The 22444-nt window shown below is 40.2% G+C and overlaps 1 protein-coding gene across 1 annotated transcript in view; it reads right to left on the reverse strand.

Annotated features, from left to right (window-relative positions):
- The window catches only part of LOC126163202 (dynein axonemal heavy chain 3), a 1221238-nt gene that overhangs the window by 901676 nt on the left and 297118 nt on the right, over positions 1 to 22444 (reverse strand). Inside the window, exons 18-19 of the mRNA XM_049920156.1 lie at positions 18940 to 19141; positions 5234 to 5437 (exon numbers count right to left, since the gene is read on the reverse strand). Of these exons, the coding sequence (XP_049776113.1) occupies positions 5234 to 5437; positions 18940 to 19141 (406 nt within the window). The remainder of the gene's footprint in view (positions 1 to 5233; positions 5438 to 18939; positions 19142 to 22444) is intronic.

Below are 22444 nucleotides of genomic sequence, written 5' to 3' on the forward strand. Positions count from 1 at the left end.
TTTACCCCCTTGAAAAAAAACACACTCACTTCCTTGGAGACACAGACAGTGCGGAGACATCCAAGGCCTCTTGGGAGACCCCGAGAAGATCCCGCGGAGAAACACGAGAATATGGTCGAAAATATCCAGGACGGAAGCCTGTGGGTGGAACGTGCCTCCTGGACGAGATGATGGGTGAAAACTCCGGAGCAGCATCCATAGGTGTCGTGGACCTGGGGATGTGCTCCAGCGAGATGGGTCCCGGAGAAGGCGGCGTCGCGACTGGGGCTGGTTCCGGCGTACTCGGAAGCGGCAGCGACGTTGGCTGCAGCGACACGCATGGGAGATCAGCAGCAGCAGCGACAGGACTGGCTTCTCGGGCTGGTGGAGGCGAAAGAAAGGGCGGTGGCACCGGCGTGGCCACCACTCGGGGGCGCATCTGGTCGTAATGACGAACAACCATGCTGTCGTCCGTACGTATTTCACAAAGCCGGCGGCCGCGAAGAGCCTTGACCACCCCTGGAATCCATTTAGGGCGAGATCCATACCCTCGTACCCACACGTCGGCGCCCACCGAGTATTTTCCCGCACGAGGGGGGACAGTACTAGGCCTGACAGGATGAAGCAGGTGCAGTAGAGTGCGCGGTTGGCGGCCATGCAAGAGTTCAGCAGGGCTGCGATCACCCAGAGGCATGAAGCGATAAGAACTCATAAATTGCAACAGAACGTCATCGTTAGAAAAATCAGTAAGGAATTTTTTCATCTGACTTTTGAAAGTGCGGACAAGGCGCTCGACCTCCCCATTCGATTGGGGATGGAAGGGCGGTGCTGTAACATGATGAATCCCTTGTCCAGTACAAAAATCACGGAAGGCCTGCGAAGAGAACTGAGGGCCGTTGTCCGTGACAATCGTGGAGGGAAGACCTTCTAGCGCAAACATTTTGGACAAAGCCAGCATCGTCGCCGCAGTGGTGGGCGACGGACATCGAACCACAAACGGAGACTTCGAGAAGGCGTCAATCAACAGTAGCCAATAAGTGCCGAGGAAGGGGCCAGCAAAGTCAGCGTGCACCCGTTCCCATGGCTGCGCCGGATCAGGCCACGGAGAGGGCATTGTACGGAGTGCAGCCAGTTGTTGAGCACACTGACCACACGCAGCGACCATGTGGGAGATGTCCGAATAGATACCGGGCCAATAAACATGCCTGCGGGCCAGGGACTTAGTCCGAGAAACCCCCAGTGGCCTTCATGCAATAGTTTGAGAACATCTTTGCGAAGAGAAGCTGGCACCACGACCCGTGGAGATGCGCCATCCATGGCCAGAAGAACAACACCCTCACAAACAGACAGACGAAGGCGCAAGGCATGGTAGTTGCGAAGGGGATCCGATGCCCGGTCCTTGGTCCTGTCCGGCCAACCCCGTTGAACAAAACCGATCACCTGACGCAGGACCGGGTCCCGTGCAGTAGCCGACGCGACCTGCGAACCTGTAAGAGGAAAACCCTCGACCGCACGACGTTCTTCCTCACCAATGTGGAAACAGAGTAGTTCATCTCGATCGAAAACCGGGTCGGGGCCCATCGCCAAACGCGTCAACGTGTCAGCGTTGGCGTGCTGGGCCGTGGGGCGATAGTGAATCTCATAGTGAAAACGAGACAAGTATAAGGCCCAACGTTGCAGGCGGTGAGTCGCCTTATCCGGAAGCGACGCCGAAGGGCTGAACAGAGAGACCAGCGGCTTGTGGTCGGTGATGAGGTGAAACTTAGAACCATACAAAAAAAACGCTGAACTTTTTTAGAGCATAAATGATAGCGAGCGCCTCCTTTTCGATTTGAGAGTAACGCTGTTGGGCATCGTTGAGGGTCTTTGAAGCATAGGCGATGGGTCGTTCCGACCCATCCTCATACCGATGGGCGAGAACAGCCCCTAGGCCATACTGTGACGCGTCAGTCGCCAGAACCAAGTGCTGACCCGGACAGAAGGTGGCAAGACAAGGCGCCAACTGCAAATGAGCCTTCAGGCGAACAAAAGCCTGCTCACACTTGTCGGACCAACAGAAAGGTACGTCTTTGCGTAACAGCTGATGCAGAGGATGAGCCACCGCCGCCGCGGATGGAATGAATTTGTGATAATAAGCAATCTTGCCTAGAAACGCCTGAAGTTCTTTGACCGTAGACGGCCGGGGGAGAGCGGTGATGGCCGCAACGTGCTGACGGAGAGGACGTATACCGTCACGGAACAAGTGGAAACAAAGATACACAATGGAGGGTTGGAAGAACTGTGACTTGTCCAGATTGCACTTCAACCCAACCGAATGCATAACCCAAAATAATGAACGCAAATTGCGAAGGTGCTCCTCAGTGGAGGCCCCCGTGACATTAATTTCATCCAGGTAGTTGATGCAGCCAGGAACGGAAGCCGTGAGCTGTTCCAAAAACCGCTGAAAAATGGCCGGCGCGCTAGCGACACCAAATGGTAACCGCTGGTACGGATACAACCCACAAGGAGTATTGATGACGAGAAATTCCTTGGAAGACGCATCCAACGGCAACTGATGGTACGCCTCCGATAAGTCAAGTTTGGAAAAGAACTGGCCCCCAGCGAGCTTGGTAAATAACTCCTCAGGACGGGGAAGAGGATAAGTGTGAATGAGACTCTGAGCGTTGACAGTGGCTTTAAAATCGTCACACAATCGCAGACTCCCGTTGGGTTTAGAAACCACCACGATTGGCGATGCCCATTCGCTGGAGGTAACAGGAAGGAGAATCCCTGAAGCTGTTAACCTGTCTATCTCAGCCTTGACAGGTGCACGCAACGCCATCGGAATAGGGCGTGCCCGGAAAAACTTAGGGCGAGCTGTAGGTTTAAGAGTAATGTGGGCTTCAAAATCCTTGGCACGATCCAGACCAGCAGAGAACACGGATGAGAATTCAGAACACAGTCCATCCAGCTGTTGATACGGAATATCCTCAGATATGAGGTGCACATCATCATCAATGGAGAACCCAAACAACTGGAAAGCATCATACCCGAACAGATTTTCAGTGCCCGCATGATCCACCATGTAAAACGTGAGGGGCCGAACAACAGACTTGTAAGCAGTGGAAGCATCAAACTGGCCCACGATAGGAATTTTCTGTTTATTATAAGTTCTCAGATTTCATGTAACTGGAGACAAGGGAGGGGAGCCCAACTCCAAATACGTGCGAGAATTAATGAGAGTTACTGCAGAGCCAGTGTCCACTTGCATGCGAATGTCTTTATCCAGAACACAAACAGTAACAAACAACTTATTTGTTTGAGAAAGCACACAGTTAACATCCATGTCCGATGCCTCGTCCTCGTCGACAGGAACATGAGGGGACTGACACACAGAAGCAATGTGGCCTTTTTTCCTACATGATTTACACGTGACCCAACATTTTGGACACGCGGCCCTGTCATGCTGTACGAAACAACGTGGACAAGAAGGAAGGGCGGAACGAACCTGTTTCTGTGGTTGCTGTTTTCGCTGCGAGCGTTGCAGCCCAACGCGATGTTGTTTACGCGAGTGAACCGCCGCCACATCATTGTTCTCCTGGGAAACAGGCAAATTGTCCGTGTCGAAAGTTGACTGTACAGTGCCCACATCACACCACGTGTCTATTTGCTCGCCAGCAGCGTGAGACACTTCAAAGGATTGAGCGATGCTTATAACTTCCGACAACGACGGGTTTGGCAGTTGTAGGGCACGTTGTCGAACTTCTTTATCAGGAGCAAGCCGTAGAATAGCATCCCTAAGCATTGAATCAGCATAAGACTCATGATGAGTGTCCGTGACAAACTGACATTTCCTACTCAGACCGTGTAGTTCCGCCGCCCAAGCCCGGTAAGATTGATGGGGCTGTTTACGACACCGGTAGAACGCCACGCGGGTGGCAACAACGTGGGTGTTTTCTTTGGTAATAGTTAGACAATAAGTCACACATTTCTTGGAAGGACAGAGAGGCAGGTACCCGCAGAGGTGCTAACTGAGATAGCAGCTGATAGACCCGTGGGGAAATCCAAGATAGAAATAACGACTTACACATCGGAGCGTCGACAATGCCAAAAGCCAAGAAGTGTTGCCGCAAACGCTTCTCATAATCCTCCCAGTCTTCAGCGGCCTCGTCGTAAGGAGGGAACGGAGGCGGAGAAGAGGACGACAGACGATGAGTAAGCGATGTCGACAACGCCTGAATAGCAGCCGTCAGCCGTGTTTGTTGTTCAATGAGCACTTGCATAAGCTGTTCCATGTCTGCCCAGACACGAATGTGCAATACTCCAACGCTGGAAAAAAAATATCCGACCTCGTCGCCAAAAAGTGTTATAACCTTTAATTCACGAATAAATTGCGTGGATATACAAACGTAGAAACAATAGTGGGTTTCATGCTACCAACTCCGTAGCTGTCACTCAACTGCCGTGCCGTGACATGCGGCCGGCGCCGTTCATAGCCAGGTGGCGCTCCTGCGCTCAGCCGAGCTGCGGAGCACCTCTATCGCCGTGTTTATGTACTTACGTAGCGGCACGTTTAAATCTCGTGCCACTGTCACAACAAATACCACCAGTAATGAGTCTCAGTGTTAATAACTACCTTGAGCCCATGGCTTTTTCAGTCCTAAGTCTCTTACTAGTTTTATTAAATGCAGCAAAGTCATGCATTTTATAAGGATATGAATGCAAGTTTTGAAGTTTGTTGAGTCAATGAAAATCTGTATAGACCAGTAGCCCTCTCACCTCCCCTCCCCAAACAACTCTTCATACCAGTTTTTCATGCAGCTTCTGTTAGTCAAAATTCTTGTGTCAGTTTATTAGTTAAATTTGCAACATATTGGCATGTGTTTCATATATTTCCAACTATTCCATGTATGTGTACTGTATTAATTGTGGTATGACAGTATTTATGAACTATGTGAAGGGTTGTTACTTGTTACAACAATAATTTTACACAATAAATTTACAATCCTCACTAGGGAAACTAATGGCTGCATTATAAATACCACAAATACTTTGACATTGCTGTAATATTCACTAATTCTACAATAACATATGCAAATTTCATGCAAACAATCTGCACTGACAATAAACCAATGTTAGTTTAAACTCTGAAATTAAAAGAAAAGCTTATAATGCATTCCAACAGCAGGAAAACTGAACATGTATAATACTACAAACGAAACCACAACATGTGAGAGACATATTTACATGTTGCAATGATCACTGTTTAACTCACTCTGAGTTTGCTGTTTTGAATTGAGGCTGACACTTCTGTAGTCCAGTGAATGCAGCTGCCACATATAACAATTTGACCTGGCCAGTTTAGTACCCATGATGATCTGGGGGTAGAAGTGTATGCTAAAACAGCTTGCATAGCAATATCTTTAAGAGACTGAATCATCAATATCTGCACCTGAATTAACCATTTCTCCACCATACCCTGCAAACAATGAAGAGAACTTCACATCAGTTGGATACATGAAGCACACTCCTGAAGATTATGAAGCAAATTAGTTAAGGAAACTCTAATAATTAATAATTATTAGAGAAAAATACATCTCCTATCAAAGTGATGTAATACACAAAGAATCACAGATATTTACAATAAAGTCCAAATATGAGCAGTTTTTAATCAGTTTTCATTCTGCTAAAACAGAACCTTGGGAAGTGTTGTGCTAATTATGTAGCTGATAGTTCAAATGTAATAGTACAGAACAGAATAGAAGTTTATTGTCTTGTAACATACAATTTTAAGTCATTGACTTAATGTACAGGAGACTTGTCAAAACAAAAAAACTGGTTTACAATTTTTCTTACAATATCATACATATAATATACCGTAACAATACCAGAGAAGGAAGGTTGCTACTCACCATATACCAGAGATGCTGAGTCACGATAGGCACAATAGAAAGATTCATACAATTAAAGCTTCCGGCCATTAAGGCCTTTGTCAGCAGTAGACGCACACACACACACACACATAAGCGCAACTTGCACACACATCTTCAGTCTCAGAGAGCTGAGACCACACTGGGAACAGCAGCACCAGTGCATGATGGGAGTGGCGACTGGGTGGGGGTAAGGAGGAGGCTGGGGCAGGGAGGGATAGTATGGTGGGAGTGGCGGACAGTCAAGTTTTGCAGTTTAGATGGAGGGCAGGAGAGAAGGTGCAGAGGGGGGAGGGGGTAAATAGCGGAAAGGAGAGAAATAAAAGAAATTAGAAGACTGGGTGTGTCGGTGAAATGACGGCTGTGCAGTGCTGGAATGGGAACAGGGACGGGGCTGGATGGGTGAGGACAGTGACTAACGAAGGTTGAGGCCAGGAGGGTTACGGGAACATAGGATGTATTGCAGGGAAAGTTCCCACCTGTGCAACTCAGAAAAGCTGGTGTTGGTAGGAAGGAGCCATATGGCACAGGCTGTGAAGCAGTCATTAAGATGAGGGATATCATGTTTGGCAGTGTGTTCAGCAACAGGATGGTCCACTTGTTTCTTAGCCACAGTTTGTCGGTGGCCGTTTATACGGGCAGACAACTTGTTGGTTGTCATGCCTACATAGAATGCAGCACAGTGGTTGGAGCTTAGCTTGTAAATGACACGACTGGTTTCACAGGTAGCCCTGCCTTTGATGAGATAGGTGATGTTAATGAGCGGACTGGAGTAGGTGGTGGTAGGAGGATGTATGGGACAGGTCTTGCATCTAGGTATGTTACAGGAGTATGAGCCATGAGGTAAGGGATTGGGAGCAGGGGTTGTGTAAGGATGGACGAGTATATTGTGTAGGTTTGGTGGACGGCAGAATACCACAGTAGGAGGGGTGGGAAGGATAGTGGGCAGGACATTTCTCATTTTAGGGCACGACGAGAGGTAATCAAAACCCTGGCGGAGAATGTAATTCAGTTGCTCCAGTCCCGGATGGTACTGAGTTATGAGGTGAATGCTCCTCTGTGGTGGGAGACTGGAAAGATAAGGCACGGGACATTTGTTTTTGTACAAGGATGGGAGGATAATTACATTCAGTGAAGGCTTCAGTGAGACCCTCGGTATATTTTGAGAGGGACTGCTTGTCACTACAGATGCAATGACCACAGGTGGCTACGCTGTACGCAAGGGACTTCTTGGTATGGAATGGGTGGTAGCTGTCAAAATGGAGGTATTGCTGGTGGTTAGTAGGTTTGATATGGACAGAGGTACTCTGAGGTGAAGGTCGTCATCTAGGAAGGTGTTTTGTTGGGTTTAGTAGGACCAGGTGAAGCAAATGGGGGAGAAGTTGTTGAGGTTCTGGAGGACTGTGAATAAGGTCACCTCACCTTCAATCCAGATAGCAAATCTGAACGAGGTGAGAGGTTTAGGATTCTGGGTTTTTAGGAAGCACTCCTCAAGATGGCCCATGAATAGGTTAGTATAGGATGGTGCCATGCAGTTGCCCATAGCCGTACCATGGATTTGTTTGTAGGTAATGCCTTCAAAGGAGAAGTAATTGTGGGTGAGGATATACTTGGTCATGGAGACTAGGAAGGAGGTTGTTGGTTTGGAATCCATAGGGTGTCTGGAAAGGTAGTGTTCGACAACAGTAAGGCCATGGGCATTAAGAATGTTAGTGTACAGGGATGTGGCATCAATAGTGACGAGCAGGGCACCGTGTGGTAAAGGGACAGGGACTGTGGAGAGATGGTCGAGGAAATGGTTGGTATCGTTTATGTAGAAGGATAGGTTCCGGGTAATAGGTTGAAGGTGTTGGTCTATGAGAGCAGAGATTCTCTCAGTGGGGACACAGTAACCGGCCACAATGGGGCATCCTGGGTGGTTGGTTTTATGGACTTTAGGAAGCATGTAGAAGGTGGGAGTGCAGGTAAGTAGACAGATGAACTCTGGGGAGAGGTTCTGATATGGGCCTAAGGATTTGAGTAGTGACTGGAGATACTGCTGGATTACTGGAATGGGATCACTGTGGCAGGGTTTGTAGGTGGAAGTATCTGACATCTGACGTAGTCCTTCTGCCACGTAATCCTTGCAGTTCAAAACAACGGTGGTGGAGCCTTTGTCAGCAGGTAGGATTATAAGGTCAGGATCAGTTTTTAGATGGTGGACTGTGGTTCTTTCTGTGGATGTAAGGTTAGTTTGCATGTTGAGGGATTTGCGGAATGATGTTGAGGCAAGGTTCAAGGTTAAGAAATTCTGGAAAGTTAACAGGGGTTCGTTTGGAGGCAGTGGGGGTGAACTGAGTTAGGTAAGGTTCAATATTGGTCTTTGGTTGAGTCTGATTCATTGGGTTGGTAGAGAAAAAGTGTTTCCACTGTAGGGACTGGGAGAAGGAAAGAAGGTCTTTAACTAGTCCAGTATGGTTGAATTTGTGGGGCAAAAGCTGAGGCCTTTGGAAAGGAATGATATTTCTGTGGGACTAAGGCTTCTGGAGGAAATGTTCATAACTGTGTTGCGGGTCTGTTTAGGTTCTGGGTTCTGTGTGGTGGTGGGAGGGAGTTTTGGAGGGTGGGGTAAAGGTAGTAGGTCTGCGAGACAGGGTTTGTCGGCTATGAGGGAATGTGGGGGAGGTTTGGAGATCGTTGTAGAAGTGGTGGACAGTGGTACTCCGAGGCGGGAGAAGGAAGAGAGTAGGATGGAGAGCTTTTTGAGGTGGCGCTGTGCATGTTGCTCAAGTTACTGCAGGGCAAGGGTTTCAATTTGTGTTATGGATTCCAGGAAGCCTTAATGGCTGAAAGCTTTAATTGTGTGAATCTTTTTATTGTGCCTATCGCAACTTAGTGTCTCCGCTATATGGTAAGTAGCAACTTTCCTTCTCTGGTATTGTTACATTCCACCCTGGATTTTCCAGTGTTTGATATAATATACTATTATTAACATGCAACAAATAAAAAGTTTTCTTAAAAAGTAACAAGCTTTTGAAAATTAACAGTCCTAAGTACTTGCTCTCTCCTGCTCAAATACTCAGGTTGTCCTTCACCAATTTTTCTACTGAATAGCAACACTTCTGTACTAGTTTCTCATATAAGGTTTTATTTCAGTATTTTAAAGCTACATGAAGCAGTTGTCTTCCTTTCACTTTGTCATCAATTTTCATACCCATATACTGTGGAGTTAGAGCATAAAGTTTTAGACAATGGATGGGCAGCACTAAATTATTTTGATTTCTAGTGCTGTAGTCATGCAGAAAATGATTTGCTACAATTGAATCACATTTACTATGTACAAAGAAAATCAGCTCATAGGTATATAATGAGGGAGCACTTAATTTACTTACATTTTTTCAGCAGTGGGTGAATGATTTTCTTTTCCCTACATTGTACATATTTCTGTTGATTATTTTCTGAAATTTTAATGTTTGACACATACGTTTTGAGTAACCCCAAAATACAGTTACTGATTTGAAGTGGCTGTGATATACTATTATTCTTATGTCCATACTGGTAGTATTGTATAATATCCTCACTGCAAACGCTAGGATATTTAATTTATTTCTAAGGTACTGTATATGTGAGCTGCATGATAGATTTTTATCTAGTTGCATTCCTAGGAATTTCACACAGCTAGCTTCCTGCAAATCCTGATTGATTTGAATATCACTTAAGTTTGCTTGTCTTGTTATAAACAGCATTAACTGAGTCTTTCCCACGTTTAATTTTAAGCTATTTAAATCAAACCAGGTATCTAATTTTTCTAAAGTATTTAATACAGTTTCAGGAATTTGGTCAGTACTGATACTTTCAATGAGTGTCATCTGCAAATAAAACTGAGTGACACTCAATATTAAGTGGTAGATCATTTATGTAAAACAAACAGAATTGGGCCTAAGACAGAACCTTGTGGTACTCCTTGTGAAATGGTTTTCCATTTTGAAGTATAAGTTCCTCTCTCTAACGATATAACCACTCACTCACTCACACTCTCTCTCTCTCTCTCTCTCTCTCTCTCTCTCTCTCTCTCTCTCTCTCTCTTCGGTTGGTTCAGTATGACTTAAACCATTGTCATACAATGCCCCCAATCCCATATTTTTCCATTTTATAGAGTACCAAGAAGTGGTTCTCAATACCAAAGGCCTCTTATAAGTCACAAAAAATTCCTGTGGTATGCAATGAGTTGTGTAGAGAGGAGCTGATGTTACGTACAAAAAGGTTTATAGTAGATGCTGTGGTTTCATCATTTTCAAATCCATACTGATTTTTGAGATTATTTTAAATTTCTCTACGAAATTTTGAATTTATATTGTGACTAGCTCTTCACATATTTTTGGTAGTGATAGAAAAGAGATATTGGGCAACACTTTCTCATATGTTGTTTTGTGCCTTTTTTTAATAGTGGCTTAACCACTCTGTATTTAAGTCTGTCTGGAAAATAACCTTTTGATGGGACTGATTAATTATTCCCATCCTGCTGATGTTTTACTTTTCAGTGATAGTATCACATTTTGAATATCTTATACAGCAATTTTGCTGAATGTTGTGAAAAGTTCACCTTTGAATTGCTCAGTGCTAAAGAAATTTACATTATTTCAGTAATTTTCTATGTTGTTGCTTAATTTGTTTATCTTTATGAAGCATTTATTAAATAATTCTAAAATTTGAGCACCACTTACAATTACCAGTGTGTGTACGTGGACAGGGAAAAAAAATTCCCGGATTTTCCCCGGATCTCACGGTTAAAAATACATTTTCTCCCTGGTGAAAATACACTCTTACCCTGTTAAGTGACAGTATACTAACCCTTGGAACTGCAAAACTTATCCTTTGAATGAATATGGTTTTACACAACAGCATAGAATTTCCCGGCACTTTAGAAAATGAAACTCAGGGAGGAAAAAACACATTTTGGAAAGATCTTTGATGTGCAGCAACATGTACGCTGCATATTTTCGTATTACGAAAGTATAAATTTGAATTCCACCAACAGGAAACATTAATGGTTTAAATTAATATACATAGTGTTGCTACAAGAAAAGCAAAGCTTTTGCATATAATATTTGTCTCGAAGATTAATAAGCTACAAGAAAAGCTAAGCTTTCACATATAATGTTGATCTGTTTAGCGCATGTTACACTTGAAGATACATCACACAAATACGCCAGTAAAATTTTTAATACCGACTTAAATCTCTGATCTTACGGGCTCGAAATTCTTCTAAATGGCTCGTCATCAATGAGTTCATTTTTAAAAGAGAGTTAACACTCTGTGATTTAAGAAATTCATTGTACATTCTTGCACATAGTTCATCTCGAGTAAAAGGAAATTTACTTTGAAAATATCGCTTTTCGAACAATAATTCGCAATATTTTCCCACAGCCTGTTAGAAATAGATTCATTTCAGCAGTTGCCAGAGAGCACCAGATAAGAGGCCTCACTGCACATGCATAGGAATCCCGTACAGTATGTTCGTACGTGTAACACATTAAAAGATCTTTCTTACATTATGTCATAAAAGAAACAACACATAAGAGGGTACTCCAAGAGTGTTGGAATTTCGTGAACAATACTAAAATGTATAGTTCGCCATACAGTGCACATTTGTATGTCCAGATTCCCAATGACGGAGACCTCGACCTGATATGAAACTTTTCAGTGTGGTTATTGGGACATAAATTTTCTTGGAGTACAAGTACTGTATTATCTCATGTTTGGTTCTTAATTATGGCATAATGCCATACGTGCTAGAAGATGAAAATGTGCACTTGAAATACAGCGAACAGTTGAAACTAGCCAATAGTGTGGAATTAAATACTTCGTTTCAAATAAATTGAGTGCCTCAGCGAGAAAGCTTAATAAAGGCAAATTTCTTTAGTAAACTGACAAAAATAACTTTATTGTTCTGCAAAGCGATTAATGCTTAACTGTCAGAAAGGTGTAAATAAAATAAAATCTGAAACTAGTAACATATTTTAGGCTTACGTAGTTATGTGAAGTATTTTAATTCACTTGATAGCTCCCAGCCATAGAAATCTAGTAGTTAATTTTGTAGCGCACATCTTTCTGCAGAGTCTGATAAATGAAACACATATCTTTGAGGAAATGTAAGCCACAAAAAGAAACCTCTCAATACTGGATAGGATTATTTGTAACCAGGAGAACAAGAACCCTTCAGAAAATCTGGACTCTTTATTGCCTATCAGCTAGTAACTTCCTCTTCTGTGTGAGATAAAATTAAATATAGGATACCTAAAACCAGTAAAGACAAGAGACAGGCAAAACAGTGCACATTTCTTCAATCCTTAGGTCCTAGCGATTTTTCTCTCTAATCTTGCTACAGCTATACATGGCGTGCTTTCCTTTCTGTGAAAGAACAGTTACCTTATCAAAGTTTGTCAAACGTTTTGCTACATGAAAAATAGAAATGTCGTTGTCTAATACTGAAAAAGCTGATAATTCAAATAGTACCCAAGACTGGTGTGGTTTCTCGGTCTGATTACATCTATTTTGTCACTGTGTGCTGGATAAAACTAAACAGACCTTTCTAATATTGCAGCAATTGTAACACACACCAAATAAGCAAGACTGTTTTGGCAATAATGATCATTTTTATAATACAACAGAATATAATTCAAGAAGTACCAATATAAAATACCTATTTGGCCTACTACAAGCAAACAGCTTTACGTTAGGAAATAGTTTCACATTTCATTCATATGCTCCAGTTTCTTATGCACAAGACAGAAAAGTATCAGAATGAAATTTTTGTGTAAATTTGGAATTGTCATATTCTCCCGTAATTTGTGTGATGCCCCCGTTTCTTCTCCTTCCTCTTTCTATCAAACAGTCTTGTCATCACTAATTCTGAAACTATTTCTTCCACTGTCAAATCTCATTCTCCAGTTAACTTTACTAAACCTGCCTCAATCACCAGTTTAGTTATGCAGCGACTATTCTCCGTTTAGGCGCTATTACGTGTTCGTACGGTACGTTTTCCGCGCTACTCCCAGAATGGAATTTAAGCGGCTGCTAGCCAGGACTACAACTGGTCCTGTCTAATGTAGCGATCTGGCCAAAAAATTTCTGTCAAAATTTCACTTGCTTGAGTACACCGAGAATCTTTCTTACCTGTTATTCCTGTTAGTCGTTTATTTCCACTCTGGTAGTCTGAATCTAAAGATTTCACTAGTAATTATAACAACGCTAAACATTCGAAAGCGAATCAATCACATAAACAAGCAGCAGTTGGCATTCACCGGTTCGGCTTTATTCCGCTCAGCTCGTATAGCTCCTTCTCGTTTTGTCTGCAGGAAAGTTTATTTCTAGATGTGACGAGGATTCCCCTGCAGAGGCATCACGTACACTATGCATGCATAATTCATTCAGAAATCAACTTAGAATGCGTTCAAAAACCAGCAGGGGTGCGTTTCAAAATCATATGATTAATTTCTACTACCTAGCAAAAGAATTCATCTTGTCTGCATGCCAAAGTAAGATATAAAGAATGCAAATATCAGTACAGAATGTGTATTAAAAATGATAAATTAGAATATAATTGCAAACTGGTTGCACAAGCTATTAATAAACCAAAAGAAATGTGGAAAATCATTAATGAGAATCTAGCATAGGGTAGCAAAGAATTTGTATCTAGATCCAAAATTAGTGCTGATAGTTTTAATAATTATTTTGTAAAGAGTGTAGATAGTGTAGTTACTAAGATACCTGGTAGTAAACATGAACCTAGCTACTATTTGGATGTTGCCTATAAAAACTAAAATGCTATGGAAAATGTCTTTTATTTTGAATACATTTGTGTAGAAGATGTACACTCTGTTATTCTTTCTCTTAGCAAAAATGATTTACAGGATATTTACAATATCAGCTCTAAAATATTGAAACTTAGTGGCCATAATATAGCAGATGTTCTCTGTCACATCATAAACTACTGCTTTAATGAAAGTTGTTTCCCTGAATAATTAAATGTAGCTAAAGTAATCCCAGTCCACAAAAAAGGTGAAAATAATTTGCCTAGCAATTATAGGCCAGTTTCTCTTGTACCACTTTTATCCAAGGTCATTGAGAAACTAATGAGTATTCAAATAATCAATTTTCTAGATTCTCATCAATTACTTTCAAATAGCCAGTTTGGGTTTAGGAAAAATCTATCAACATGTGATGCTGTTATGAGCTACATATATAACTGTCTTGAAGGAAAAGAAGAAAAATTTATTGTAAGTACAAAGTTTTTTGATTTATCAAAAGCGTTTGACACTGTGTGCCACAACACTCTGCTGCTGAAATTAAAAACTGTAGGTTTCTCAGTCTTTGCTGTTAAAATTATTCAGTCATACTTAGCTAATAGATCTCAAACTGTTTACTTCAATAACCAATATTCTAGTTTCTTACCCTTTAACCATGGTGTTCCTCAAGGGTCAATCTTGGGCCCTTTCTTGTTCATATTATATATGAATGACCTACCCAGCAATGTAATAGATGATAATCCAAACTGTTACTTGTATGCAGATGATATTAGTTGAAGTGTTACAGTGTCTACGAACAATAACATAAGTAACTCTACCTCACTCAAGGCAGATATACTTTCTGACTGGTGCAATGACAATAGCCTGTCTATGAACATAAACAAAACACAGGAATTAAACATTTCTTATCACCTTAGAGAGAGTTCCTGTAAAGGTTCTTGGCATTGTTTTACAAAATAATTTAGGCTGGCAGGCACATATGAATTATTTAACACCAAAAATTCTAAAGGAATATTTATGCTCAGAAAATTGCAAGCAACAGTAGATGAGATAATCTTGCTTTCTGTCTATTATAGTTATATTCACTCTCATTTGACGTATGGGACAATCTTGTGGGGAAATAATTGCTACTCAAAATTCTTATTTACAGCCCAGAAAAAAGCTGTCAGATTGATATGTAAAGTACCATGTAGAACTCGCTGTAGAGAATTATTTATTAAACTTAGTATTATGACCTTGCAATGTATATACATATTTCAATGTCTCTTGTACATGAAAAAGAACTTGTCTAGTTTTGATCTGAATTCTGATGTACATAGTTATAACACACGACACTGTAATGATGTAAGAAAAGACTACTGCTCATATACCAAAACTCTAAACAGCTTCATACATCTGTAAAGCTATTTAATAAACTACCAGTGTCAGTCTGGAGCTGAAAAAATTTAAGATATTTGTAAGAACTTTATTTATTAAAAATTGTTTTTATACAAAGACAGATTCCTGTGAGCATAATTTCTAACACAGATTAATTATTTGTGTATTTAGTATCATTGTTGTTTGTACATTTATTGACATTGCTTATATAAGCTTTACATCCCTGTAAATGCTTTGGTTTTGGGCAATAAAAATCAATCAATCAATCAATCAATCAATTGATAGACCGACGTGTGCTGGACGCTAGGTGCTTTGCGAAACAAGGTTATTTTCCTCAAGAATATGGATTTGCCCCCACCCCTGAAATTGCCACCCAGTTCAGATACCCAGGTTTGCCCCCCCCCCCCCCCCCTAGATCTGGGCCTGCTGTGCACGTATGAATCTGGCAGATTGGGTGCGCCAGTAAAATTTTGCTGGGTACCCCATGTGGCTGGTTGCTGCTACTGCTGCTTACATAGCCAACAGCCACATTTCTGCAGCCAGAAGTGGGAGAAGGTACTACTCATATTGGGACTCAACTGCGCATGTGCATGAGCTCGCTTGTAAATGACTAAATGAGTCAAATGTAAACAGTTGTGATGTCACGCTCATCAGAGGCAATTTTTTGTTATGAAGCACTGCATAGTCTTCCGAAAGCCTTTGACACATTTTGCTGTTGGCAGACGCTTGTACGAGCACTGTTATTTTATATGGCGTATTTCCTTTGTATCTTTAGTTTTGTTTTTGTTTTTTCCCTCGTTCATGTTTTAACACTGCAGTATTATTCTGCAGTAGCAGGATACAGTAATATCCTTTGTTATAGTATCGGTTCTTACCAGCCACAACTACAAAAATTTACCCGAAAACTAAAACAACGAAAAATTCCCGGAATTCTAAAAAATTCCCAGGTTTTTCGTGGTTTTCTTCCAGAAGAAAAAATTCCCGGGTTTTTCCTGGATCTCCCGGTTGTCCCGTGTCATATACACCCTGAATTACACAAGAAATCAATTTCATGATCTGTACAAAAATTGTAATTACTAAAGGAAAGAGTCTCCTCTATGAAACTAAACACTGATAATTTCCTTCTCATTCATTCTGCTATATCTCTGACCTGGAGCCCTGGACAGTTTACAGAATTAAGTCACGGTGTACTAGCTTTCTGGAACTCTTTGGCATCTGCTTCTATGAGAAACTTCTGATGTAAAAAGTGATCACTTACGTTATCTTCTATATACCTGTGTCTGTTGCCCATCACAGAAAACATATATTTTAGATGAACTATCTTCACTTGACACAGGTATTATTCTGCAGTAGCAGGATACAGTAATATCCTTTGTTATAGTATCGGTTCTTACCAGCCAAAACTACAAAAATTTACCCGAAAACTAAAACAACGAAAAATTCCCGGAATTCTAAAAAATTCCTGGGTTTTTCCCGGTTTTCTTCCAGATGAAAAAATTCCCGGCTTTTTACTGCATCTCCCGGTTGTCCTGTGTCATATACACCCTGAATTACACAAGAAATCAATTTCATGGTCTGTACAAAAATTGTAATTACTAAAGGAAAGTGTCTCCTCTATGAAACTAAACACTGATAATTTCCTTCTCATTCATTCTGCTACATCTCTGAACTGGAGCCCTGGACAGTTTACAGAATTAAGTCATGGTGTACTAGCTTTCTGGAACTCTTTGGCATCTGCTTCTATGAGAAACTTCTGATGTAAAAAGTGATCACTTACGTTATCTTCTATATACCTGTGTCTGTTGTCCATCACAGAAAACATATATTTTAGATGAACTATCTTCACTTGACACAGGTTTATGAATTTATTACCCACACAACACTTTATAAACAGTTCATCATGTTGACATGACATATTTTATGCAGTGCTGGCACAACAAATGCATCTGATTCAATGATCACCAATGTGACTCTTGACTAGTTAGAACATATCTCCACAGGATTACAAACACTTAAAATCTAGGATAATATACATGATTACCAGTGCACTGAAAATTGTGGGAGCTGAACAAGTGTTTAAGATTTATGTTTTGCATATTAACTTTGAACTATACTCATTAATTTTACAGGACTAGAGCACATCCAGTATGCGATGAATCTTGATTGTTTATACCATACACATTATGCTGTTGCCAACTGATATGATAGCAGTGACTGTGAATACTGTAGCTGTGAAAGAAAGTGAATATTCTTGCGCAGGCTTCTATAGATGCAAATACTAGTTTAATTCCTCAGGAATCTGACAGGTGTTCATTATATGAGTTTTTTCTTTCTTCCCTTTCACATATTGTGAGAATACATGCGGAAAGTAGCAATAGTGATCTTGGGTGGACGTGGATGTCACGACGGTACAAAAAATGGAAATTTAAAAATTAATTTAATAAAATACTGTGATTATTCATGATTCTAAAAATATATACTTTACGAATACTACTTCATTATTTTCATGTTTAAATGCTATTTTAAAGAAAATGTAATGAATGATTTTTAAATGTCGAAGTGTCACACTACCGTCCATCAAAAAGTGGCCACTGATTGTGATTTATTTCTACTATTGTGTGTTTAAATAAAGTGTCTGTTGCTTTGTCACTACTTGGAAATCTTGTTTCCCATTATGGACTCTCATAATCCTTGCACAAATTGAGGAAAACTGACTGAGCAAAAAGATCTTAGGTTAAAATTGTAGGTGTGAGGTCCACCAGTTATGCAAAATACCATTTCTTCTCATAACGCAAACATGTTGCAGCACCATTGTGCCATCATCAGTGGGTTTCCGTCTTATTATCCTGTAACATGAACATTTTTTTATTAAATGATTACAAAATTATGTGGATGTTTAGTTCAAATAATAGTTCGTTTCTTTTTGTTGATACATTTACACTTGGTGTGCATGATTTTTCTGGATCACTTGTGAATTATTTACTACAGGTAAACATCGTTTGGTTGCAGATGACAAGCTACCTGTAGTAAATAACACACAAGTGATCCAGAAAAATCATGTACATCAAGTGTAAAGGTATCAACAAAAAGAAACGAACTATTGTTTGAACTAAACATCCACATAATTTTGTAATCATTTAATAAAAAAATGTTCACATTACAGAATAATAAGACAGAAACCCACCGATGATGGCACAGTGGTGCTGAAAAATGTTTGGTTAAAAAAAAAAAAAAACACACAACAACGGTGTTTTGCATAACTTAATCATAGGTTACATCACATCATTAAAGTTCATCTCAAAGTGGGTACAAGAAGTCAAAAGAGATCCAGTAGAAACTAGCATTACACTATAAATGATCGAACACAGAGAAGAATTGAGAAGCAAAGTCAACAGCATAAAACTGCTTGAAGAGCAACCACTGAAACGGAGGTCCATACATTACATATCTGATGCGGGGAGACTGAAAAAGGTTGTTGGAAGGAAGAGAGGAAAAGAAAGACCAAGAAGCCTTAAGGTCTATGTCCCTCAAGTTGGCCAAATTCAGAGGGGAAAAATTGCTCTGCCTTACTTCTTGTCATCTGCACATTTTGGATTATTTTGTTTCTGTACTGGCTTTCATTTACTTTAAATTCAAAACTTATTTTTCCGTAGGGAAATGACCACTACAGTTGATGATAAAATGTTATATTTTGGTGCATAGTCATGGTAAATATAATTCTACACACAATCTGTGAATGCTACTTTCTAGTAAATTACTCATAATATCAGTTTCAACTCACTCATCATTGTTTCATTATAACAAATAGAAAATTCGCAGATTTTTATAAATTAAAAAGGCTAATTTATCCAAACACAATGGTATTTATACAAACTTGTACTATTTACCTTAGCCTCTGAAGGAATTATTACTCCACTCAGAGGAACAACTTCTTTTTCTGCTGATATCATGCCAACCACCTCCTCTTCTGGAGTAAACTGTAATGAACTGATGCCCTCAAAACATTTTTTCAAGTGAGGCTGCACCCGCAAAGGGTCTTTTGTTTCAGATAAAATCTCAAGGAGTTCATCATTTGAAAGAAAGAAGAATCTGAAAAATTATCCATCACTGTTGTACAAAAACTTCCAAGTTAGTGAAATTACTTTTAATTATAGTAGTTAGGCCGAACACATATTAACCACACAGTGATAAAATTTAAGTAAGCGGTTGAGTTATTATAGACATGCTCAGACATTCTATCATTTAATAGCTTTTGTGGGCAAAGAAAGCAGAAGATTTCACTGGTACAGATAACTAAAATAATTTTTGCATATGAAAAATGTTGTAAAAATTTTTGATTGTATTATTTATCTTTGGTTTCTTTGTTACATGAAATGAATAACACTGCCATGAGAAAAAGAGGAAGGATCACAAGAGAAGGATATACATGGATGGAGAATACAATTTGTACGTAAACTACCATAAAAAATAGCGAAACCCATCACACAGGTGGAAAAATTTTAATTTATAGCTTGCATGGCTGCACTTGGCAGCACCTCACTTGTATCTAATAGTAGTAGTACCTCTCACCTCCCATCCTAAATATTGGAGCATTCTAAATTGTAGTAAAATAGTGTCTTTATTGAAAATCATTTTGAGTAAATATAAGTGCAACAGCAAGGAGTTGCAGTATGCATTCAGAAAACTTCACAGGATTATATAGAAAAGCAGATAAAACCAATGTTGTCAATTCAGTAATTAGTGTACATGCACAAAATTTTGCTGCAACTAATGCAACAAAAATGATAGTGAGCATGAATATGTCAGTGAGTCTGTTGACAACAGCGAATATTATTTAAACTCAGCTATGATTGAGGATAGCAGTGTTGTGATTAATGACATGACTTTACTTACGGTAGACAAAATAAATTCATGTATGCCACTGGAAAGCATTGTTTCACATGGGGCTAGTGCAAAGCACAGTAGTGCAGACTCTAGTTAATCTAAAATTTCTGCATCAGGTGAAATGGACCTGAACATTATCACGGACAACTCAGTAGCTGATCAAAAAGATACCCCATCACTGATATAAATTGTGCAAGTGATGATGAAAACTCAGTTTCAAAACTTTGATGATCTAACACAGAAATTTAATAAACAGAAAAAGTTGAAGATTCTTCGAAGCAATAAGAAATCACGAGATACAAAAGTTTGATGACCTAAGTAAAAAGTTGTGCACTGACCTGCCAAATGGTTGAGCATGTAAGTTATCTGGAAAGGGAAAAGAATTAAAGGTGGAGCTATTCACAGACCTCTCTTAGGAAATAGATAAGTTGGGTAAAAAGGTATCAGATGTTGAAAAGGAACAGGAAGAAATGGTAGGTATGCTGAAAAATGTGAGCGACACACAGACTCTATCAGAAATTAATAAAGGTGTAAAGAAGATGCAAAATACTATTAGTGAGTTGCAATCTATATGTGAAGATTTGCCTGAGAAAGTACAGGAACTGTCTGCAGAATTGAGTAATTTAAAATTGGGCAGTAAGTTTTGTAAGGAAAACCCAAGAAAGAATTGATAAGGATGTAAAGAACATAATGGAGACAGCTGAAACAGATTACTAACATAAGGGTACAACACCAGCACAGAAGGTATGTAGAAGAGGTTGAAGAGGTCACCAAGGAGAAGAAAAATGAACTACTTTCCAAGAACAAATAAGTTTTATTGGCTGCAAAAGGAAAATTGCAGAAAAGTTAAACTTGTGGTACTGATGTTGCACAAGAACCACTAATTGCTAGCAATCGGGTGGAGTCAGGCAGAACAGAGTGCTTCAATACCTATCTGCCATTTACCACTAACCATTCAGGCAGAGAGGAAGGGGAGATATAAATTGCAACAGGCACTGCTGATGTCAATACAAGTTACACCGGGATACACGGAGTATACCTGTATGCAGCCATGTATTCATTAAATCCATCCATAATGTGTTACAACACAAATGGACCAAGGCACAGAAGACCAGGTTCATTGATGGGTACACACAAAGCGATGCTTTATTATGGGCAACTGATATGGGCGAGTGTTGCCATCCTAATAAATAGTTTGAGCATACATTCTTGGACAAATTCTGGCCCATATCAGTCCAAGAGAGGCTATGGTGAGTGGTGTTTAACTCAGAACCATTCAATGGTAAACATGGGGGACTACAGAAGTACTTTTAAACATATCTGAACAGAACAAGGTATTGGACGAATCTAGTCTATCACATGGATGTACTCAACATACTCACTTATCAGCACACATCAAGATAAAATTAATCACAATGCCCAAGAATAATGTAAAATACTTTTTATCATTCTGGTCTCGACTGACCTCATTTACATCATAAACACAGAGCAATAACGTGCAAAGTGAACCTCCATGAAATAGTGACCCTCAAAGAAGTAACATGGTGGACACTCAGACCACCTGCCTAAAAATAATCACACAAGAGGTAACTATGGTAATCGGGAAAACCGAGGCCACATAAAATTTAAAGGAAACTACAACCCTAATTACAACAGACCAGCGTATAGCAGTTTTGGACAACAGACTCAAAATGTAACCCTGGTGGGCGATGATAATCAATATAATGATTGGCAAGGACCTACCATTGGTAGACAGCATGCAGTCCACATCCTGGTAGCGACAACCACAATTATGTACCTAGCAGAGGTTAAGGTCAAAGAGAATTTAAATCATGGGCATTGCAAGACACAAACTGGTGAAGTGAAGACCATGCTGTGCATATAGAGAAGGTTACCCATAATGAAGAAATCCCCCCACCCGACTAATTAGGAAATCAGTACAGGTTAGGATAGGCCCTTGTTTGCAGACTGAGCCAGGGGTCATCTGTGTACGATTAAATTCTAATTATTTTCTGAGATATGATAAAGCAGGAGATATCAGGGACTTGTGACAGGAAAATGTGGACAATTTGGAAGAGAACAGAAGGGAGTCTGTACAATCCTTAATAAATGCCAGGATAGTTGATTTAGATATGCACATTATGCTGGATACTGGTGCATAGACAAATGTAATTTCACAATATTTATTTAGGAAGTTACAAAAGTGAACACACATTCCAACCTTCCCTGTACAGAACTGTCAAATCTTGACTGTAGCAGTGAGTAAATCTAAGGGGGTGAAACTTACAGCAATAATACCAATGACTATAGAAAATTTTTCTTAAAGCTGCATTTTTGTAGCAGGGGAAAAACTTACAGTTAATTGCCTTATTGATACGGATACCTTCTGACAGTACAAGATACAGACTGACGTAGGACAGGGAAAGTATTTCTTTAAAATTAATAAACAAATCTTATCTGTAGATTAAATCAAAACCAGTCAAATAGAAAACAAACCACTGGAAATAT

Source organism: Schistocerca cancellata, chromosome 2 (genome assembly GCF_023864275.1).
Source record: "Schistocerca cancellata isolate TAMUIC-IGC-003103 chromosome 2, iqSchCanc2.1, whole genome shotgun sequence".
In the NCBI taxonomy this organism is placed as follows: Eukaryota; Metazoa; Arthropoda; class Insecta; order Orthoptera; family Acrididae; genus Schistocerca; species Schistocerca cancellata.